Below are 7812 nucleotides of genomic sequence, written 5' to 3'. Positions count from 1 at the left end.
GTCAGCCACTGGGTTGTTTCACGCGTAGTGATAATCCTGAACCACATTTATATTCCCCTGCTTGTTTACACCATCTTAGCACTTTCTAGGTCAATGCTCTCTGATTCCTACCACTCTAACTTACATAAACTAATTATTAATCAATGAATGTTTATTTGCCCATCACTTGTGCATTTTTATAACGATAGCATTTATTCTGGTTGGTACACTGCAAAAACTAACTAAAAATAAGTACAAATTTCTTAAATGAAGTATATTTACCCTCATTTTGAGTAGATAAAAATGTTTTGCCAATGGAACGAGGTATTTTCTCTTCAGATAGCATAATTAGAAAATATGCGCTTGAAATAAGTCAATGCAGTTGTCTTGTGTTGTTGTTCCATTGGCAAAGTGTCTCACTAACCTCCTCAAGAAAATGCACTTATTTTAAGAAATTATGACTAAGTTAGTTTTCAATTTCTTGCAGTGTAGTTCACTTGTTTTTTTTCATTACTGTATATATATATATGTATATATATATATATATATATATATATATATATATATATATATATATATATATATATATATATATATATATATATATATTATTTTACTTTTAAGGGTTTACAGAACACCTGGCAGGTGATAGCTAGGTAGACAACACAAAACATGTTTGTCATTCCTTTGAAATAAAGAATATAAAGACTGATGACCATTTAAGTCACATTTAACTTAATGAAACAATAAAAGTAAAAGTAATCCAACAAAATAAAACTGTTTCCTGTTGCTGATTTTACTAAAGTATTCAAACTAATTTTTCAAAAATTATCGCACAATAACTAGTAATTTTTTGGTAACAGAGACACACAAAATGGTGCACAATTGTGACATCAAATTATCACATTACATTACTATTATTTTTTTTCACAAATGAACCTCTTTAGTGTTACATGTCAAATTTACTCTAATATCTCTAAAAAAATGTTTACATCCACCACAATTTGCCATTAAGAGCCAGTTTATTAGTACATAAAATCCACCTGTGTGTAACTTAATTTCTGGGTAAATTTAACCTCATGAAGTGCATGAAATACAACAGAATGGTCAGGGATTTAGTTTAATGTAGAATTAACAAAATCCTGCACTTTGTCCCGTTAAATACTGTAATATATTTGAACATCGCTATGGTGTAACACAGGAATGAGTATTGGGTCCTAATCTCTTTTTTTCTTCTTTGTGCATACATGTTCATGAAACTCCTGAAGTCTCAGACAGACCTTTCTCAAATCTAATTAAAAATCTGTGGAAAGAGTCAAAAACTGATATTCAGAGATATTCTGCATTTGATTTGAATGAGCTTGAGCTGTTTTTAATGAATAATTTATAGTTCCTAGTATACAAATATGATGGATGTATCAAAGAACTTATAACTGAAGTAACAAATGTTGAATACACAAAATAATAAATGAGTTAGGGTAAATGCATGTGCATATCACAGTTTTGACAACCTTGAAAGCAATAATTAAACAATGCATGTAGTTTTTTCCACATGATAATGCTCTGTTATGTGTTGGTCTTTTAAATGAAACACAGACAGAATACATTAGAGTTTATAGGCTGAAATGTAAATACAATCTGAAATTATTTGTTTTGCAAGCCACTGTAAATAAAGGGATTTTTTTTCCTCCTTCACAAAATGGCAAAGCAAACTAAAAAAAAAAAACCTAAGAGGATGTTACGCAGCTCTTATTTTAGTGATCTACCCCCTCCATGTTCTTTGTTGATCACTGTGGCTTTGTCCATTCCTTTGCTCTAGCCGACTGACTAACAGTGCAATTTAAACTCATCAAGAATAACAAATCAACCCCAGCGTGTGCTGATTGGCCACTGATCCAAAGCAGCCAACAAAATGTAGCACGCAAGGTTAGAAATGATGCCTCTGTGCTGCCATACGAAATAGACCACTTGAAGGATGTATGTCACAAATTAGGAGAGCCTGACAATTATGATTGGGCCCAGTTACAGTTTGAAAAACAATAAAAAAAAAGTCCAAACTCAGATCTAAAATTTTATCCTAACAGCAAATATTTTGAAAGCAGACAGCTTTTGAAATTGGACAAAAACAAACATCAATCTATAAAGAAATTAAAAACAAAATAAAATATGGAAATAACGTGGCTTGCAAAAATATACCTGTTTTTTTTTCCATTGGAGAAAAACGTTTAAGTCTTTCCACATATTCTCAGTTTAACATAAATATCCTTTCATCTAAGCCATTCCCTTTTAGCTTTACAGAATATTTAGTGTCATTATTTGCATTTTTCACCTTCAATCTTCCGATTTAGTCTGACCAGTTTTCCTCTTTCTGTTTAAGAAATGCCTCTACTCAGCATGATGTTGCCACCACTATGTCCCAACATAAGCATTGTTGTTCAGGTTTGTTTGCAGTACATACATAGTATTGTACTGTATATATAGGCTTAAAAGGTTTTTATGTTGTTCTCATCTCACCTGGGTGCTTTTTACACACGTTTGCTGTTTCTCAAACATAGCTTGTGGCAAACTGCAATCAGAATTTCCAGTCACTTTCTTGCCACTCTTCCATAAAGACAAGATTTGTAGAGCATTTCAGAGTAAAACAAGGGACTTTTTTTTATTTGTATTTTTTTTAGAAAATGTGAAAACAATTAATTTTATTATCAACATATAAGGTACATATAAAATCTGTACAGGGTATTAAAATGTATCTAAATCAATAATGTATTGAACATGTGAAGCAAAAATAAAAGGTTTAGCATTATTTAAAATAAACACAAAAGTTAATTTTGCTGATTTTCTGGTGTGAGTGAGCTTCCTGTTACAGAGAGGATCTTTGCTGGTGGCTGGGCCGCCCCTGATGTTACACACCTGAAACACATCTCAATCAAGATGACAAGCGCGTACATAAGGAGGTGAATTATCATTCTTTGATGGATGATTACCCCTTATGGTATTCCAGCCCAAGACCTACACCAAGAATATCTTTGTAGAAATTTTAATTTGGACTCTGATCTTGTTCCAGACAACTAGTGAAACTCATTTAATCTGCCAGCTTCATGGAAAAGGTCTTACTTGTTTGTTCTCAATCTTCATCACCTGCTTGCTCTCCAGCACAAAGTCTCTTGCAAGTAACAACCTCAGATTTCACAACCAGCTCCTTCCTGATCAGTCTGCTTTCTTGCCTGAGAACAATCAGAAAGTTTGACTAACTTCCTGCAGTTCTCCACTTCTAGATTCTTGTTACTTTTTGTGAATAAAATGTTAAAACTCACCGGTTCTCCATGTGATTCTGCATATCATTGCATATTATATCCATATTATTGTGTTTCATTCTGTTTCTATTCTCCCATTCTACAGTATTTGTTAAAGTCCTCCCCAACTTCATTTCTCTACTTTGTCTCATCTCACTAGCTTCATCTGGTCAGTTCCTGTTTGGCAGTGGCACCATGCTGGAGAGAAATATCAGTTGGGCTTTTATCATCAATACTTTTTGTTAGAGATGATATTTAGGCATATTTTTCAGTGTGTAGTCCTTTTTCTCAACTAGACAACTATAGGTTCTGCTTCTACTGGGACTAACTGTATGTGGTTTAACTCTTTGGCTTGAATCCAGCTCAGAGCTTGTCTGCTTAACTGGTTCTTTCCTAGATAGACTGTAAAGTTTCTTGAGGTGACATGTTGTGAAGACATGCTATATAAATAAACAGAATTGATTTGCCATTAAAGAAAAAAAATAGTAAACCCATTCAGAACTTTCAGTCTGCTGAAAAATCCAACAGAACATCTGCTTTTTGCATTGAATTTTTACTTACACTGGATTGTGCTTTGAAGTACAAATTCTTTGCATGTTTTTTTAGACACATAGTGAATTAAAGGACATTTATTGATTTAGCTCCATTCATCAGTATCCATTTACAAATACTCTGCAATCCTCCAATAAAACAAATGTTATTTTCCAGCATTGTGATCTTTATCCAGTATTGAAAATGAATATAGATTTTAATGAAAGATTAAAACATGACACAAAACACAACATGCAGCTCCGCATCCCTCAGACATCCACCTCTTCCACTGTCTGTCCAGATTTCAGCTTCATGATCACCTTTGAGAAACAGAGATAAGAAAACAGCTTGAAGTCCAATCAACTGTTTAGTCTTACATGCTTTTTTTTTTTTACTCACTTTCAGGAGGGATTTATATGAATGCATTACATATTAAAAATGGACACACCTCCTTCAGCTGGGCGATCTCTTTACTGTCCACATTTCTCTGAGCGTTGTTAGTTATGGCCTTCACTCTGGTTGCATAACTGAAAGGTCCATCCGGTTCAAATGTCACTATTAGGATAGTTTCCAGCTCAGTACATAAATAATTGTCTTCTGTGTCTAATTCTTACATGAGGGAAGTGATAGTTTCCTCAAGGTTGTGTTCTGATGGGGAGATGTTGACAATCATGAGGGTTTTGGCGTTTCCACCCAAAGAGTCCTGCATAACCTGAGAAATATGTAGAAGAGACAATTATCCAGGAGCATTTTTCATTTTTATCAGGTTATAGTTTACTGCATATTTCTTATATCATTTGCAGTCTTGGAACAACACCTGTGTTAGCTTGCTGTTCCTGTACGGTACATGCGGCAGCTCTGCAGACAAAGCAGAGATCACATCACCCAAGGCACTCAGAGACTTGTTGATCGAGTTTGCCTCCTGCAAAAAGTGAAATAGCACATTGTTCAAATTTACATTTTTAGGCTGGAATTGTTTTGATATTTCATTTTAGATATAAAGTAACTTGCAAACCCCTGCAGACCCCCAAACGTACAATATTTTAATTTGATTATGCATAATCAAGAGGCATTCTTGATTAGTCTACTATTAATAACTGAAAAAGTTTCACATTGATATTCAATCTTCTTTGATTTGATACTTCAAAATAAAATTCTGTCAAATTCTGTTATCTTCAGAAAGCCCATTATTGGTCAACTAACAAGTTACAGTTCAGTTGAGTCTCTTGAAATTAATCAATGTTGCTGTTCTGTAAAGACAAGGCAAGCCTATTTATATAGCACAGATGCAAGATCATTCAAAGTGCTGTACACAAGAAAAAAAAGAAACTAAATGTACATTGTAGTGGCATATTCAAAACAAATAATTAAAGAGAATAAAAGTGAATCAATAAAATAAGATAATTACATAAAAAAGATAAAAATGATAGATAAAAAAAAAAGAACCAAAATTAAAGGTTTGCTATGAAAATTGATTAATAACACAAATGCCAAGAAATGCAGTAGACAGGTGAGAGATAAACCTGTGGAGAAGAATAATGCAAGGTTAGATTCTACTTTTATTTTTAAAGCCTTCGGTTTTATTTTGTTTTTTTCCACAGAGATTATGCTTAATCTACTGTCTGAAAGTAGAAAGACTATTGCACAACTTAAAACCTACTAAAATAAGTTCTAGCTCATTCTGGGGTGGGGCATGATGAGTGTTAATTCACCCCACTCCACATTTAGCATTATTATTATTTCCTAAAATCATAATTACAGTTTGTGTACAATGTGTAAACCTTAAACCTAGGTACTTTGCATTGTAACAAATAAGCACACCTTAAGCTGGTGGTCCTTGGCACCGGTCTTTGCTGCCCTTTCACTCCCTGCCAGGTCGACAAGGCTTAGCTTTCCTGAGTTCACACTCCCATTAGTCAGATTCCTGCTTTCCACCATGATGCCAACAATAAGATGAGAGCGGGAACTCTCCACATTCATCTCTTGACAACAGCAGCAATACGAAAACCAACAACAAATACTGTTAGTTTGGAAATGTGACGCAGCCTTGTTCTGAGTTAATAATATGCTATTAATGCACTCAACCAAATTGATGTTTTTTCTTCTCATCAGGTCAATAATGGCATATGGTGCTGTCATTCACAAACTGCAGCTTAAAGAATTAATCCAAGCCTGGTTTGAACTGGGTGACACTCACTGGTGGCGGAGATGTGTCGGTTGGCACAAGCCTGCTGGAACAGTGCATAAAGCTCCTGGGCACTGGAAGCCTCCTTTGTCTCTGCTCCTTGGGCAAACACAACCCCCTTTCTGTTCCGTTTGATCTCCACCCGCCTAGTCGGGCCATGGGGTTGTGTTTGGGCATGGGCCTCACCCGTCTGGCTCACAAAGAGGTCCTGCAGCCTGTCGTTGTACAGCTCCAGCATATAGGCGGAAACCTGAGGAAAGGAGGAAATGAACTCAGTTACATTTAGAAGAAAATTGACTGTTAGGAGTCGTTTTACTACATTGTACTTTTTAACTCTGCTTGAGTAAAAATATGATAAGGGAATCACTACTCTTACTTTCTTAAAATTCCTGGTTACTCTTTCCGTTGTAACTATTCTAACCTATATATATATACCATACTGCAAATATTGAAGTCATAAGTTTTATAATAAAACATATTAAAAATATGTTTTGTTTCTTCCACCTAAAATGGTTTTGTAGCTACAGTGTAACAACTGATTGTCTAACAGTTTGTTTTATTTTTAATTTCTTCTTATCTTACTCGTCAGACATCATATTTTGAAAGCAGAGGTTTATTTATAAAGTACAAATACTTCATTACTTTACTTAAGTAGAAATTTTGGCTATCGATACTTTACTGGAGTAGTTATTTCATAAGACAGCTTTTTACTTCTACTACTTATATTTCATGCAGTTATCTCTAGTTTCCTTACATTTTAAAAATATACTTGTTAGTTTTGTTTCATTTAAGTATTTATTTTTTTTTTTTTTTTGCTAGGGCCTGTTGGTATTTTAAATAAAAATAAACAACATAAAAAAAAAATTGTTTCATCCAGACAATTCATTTCTTTTGGTTGGAATCAGTGCTGCATCAACTTGTTGGTCGCCACAATCCAGATTAAATATTCCATGAAGATGATGCAAAGTTAAATTTGACACTCTTGTCATTAGTTATAAAACTAAGAAATTTAAGTATAAGGAAGTTATCATTAAGAATTGTGGAAAAATATTCCTTTGATTATAAACATTATAACGTTTGAAGAATCTGTCTGTAACATTTTTTCCTGAATTACTTTTATACTTAAAGTAGTCTTTTACTTTTACATTTTAACTTAGTAAAAAGCTTAAGTTAATACTCTGAACTTTTACAAAAGTATTTTATTAAACAGTAGGATTTATACTTGTACTTAAGTAATAAACATTAATACTTTTGACACTTCTGTTTCAAAGGAACTTTATATGTTATAAAGCTTTACACAATTTTAAAATATTAAGTTAGATGTTATGGTCATAAATAACACTGTAAGTAGATCAGTATTGGTTAGCGTTGCACAAAAAACATTTTGACTATTGCTTGAGTGAAGTCGTAAATTATTTTTGTTTTTTTTTCTCCATTTGTTTGAGTAAAAATATGATGAAGTAGTTCTACTTATATTTAAGTACAATTTTGGGGTACTCTACCCTCCTCTGGGATTAAGAGGCACCACAACTGGAGGGAAAGAAAAACAGGAGGGAGCAATGGGAAGCCGATAATACCTTGAAGTCAAATTTAGAGGTGTTCTCCTGCATGATGTTAAATATGGCGTTAAACGATCTAGGCATAATCCCAGGGTTCTTCTGATCTTTGTCCCCAACCATGGTAAAGGTTTTCCCTGAGCCTGTCTGGCCATAGGCAAAGATACAAACATTGAAGCCATCGATGACTGACTGCATCAGCCTGTTGGGGAGGAACAAAGCTGTAAGTCAGTCCAGACAGAACTTTATTTGGTGTCTGCATCGTTTC

General features: G+C 33.9%; 1 protein-coding gene across 1 annotated transcript in view; it reads right to left on the bottom strand.

The window, feature by feature from the left end:
• Positions 1 to 3813: 3813 nt before the first annotated feature.
• The window catches only part of si:dkey-96l17.6 (kinesin-like protein KIN-14E), a 31640-nt gene continuing 27641 nt past the window's right edge, over positions 3814 to 7812 (bottom strand). The window contains exons 17-23 of the mRNA XM_038287252.1: positions 7566 to 7746; positions 6001 to 6238; positions 5625 to 5785; positions 4621 to 4725; positions 4418 to 4515; positions 4252 to 4330; positions 3814 to 4123 (exon numbers count right to left, since the gene is read on the bottom strand). Coding sequence (XP_038143180.1) covers positions 4073 to 4123; positions 4252 to 4330; positions 4418 to 4515; positions 4621 to 4725; positions 5625 to 5785; positions 6001 to 6238; positions 7566 to 7746 — 913 coding nt within the window. The 3' untranslated portion in view covers positions 3814 to 4072. The remainder of the gene's footprint in view (positions 4124 to 4251; positions 4331 to 4417; positions 4516 to 4620; positions 4726 to 5624; positions 5786 to 6000; positions 6239 to 7565; positions 7747 to 7812) is intronic.

This window comes from Cyprinodon tularosa, unplaced genomic scaffold (assembly GCF_016077235.1).
Source record: "Cyprinodon tularosa strain WSP-4 unplaced genomic scaffold, ASM1607723v1 ctg238, whole genome shotgun sequence".
NCBI lineage: Eukaryota > Metazoa > Chordata > Actinopteri > Cyprinodontiformes > Cyprinodontidae > Cyprinodon > Cyprinodon tularosa.
Note: the sequence above shows the minus strand (reverse complement) of the source record. Positions and strands in the feature narration are given on the sequence as shown.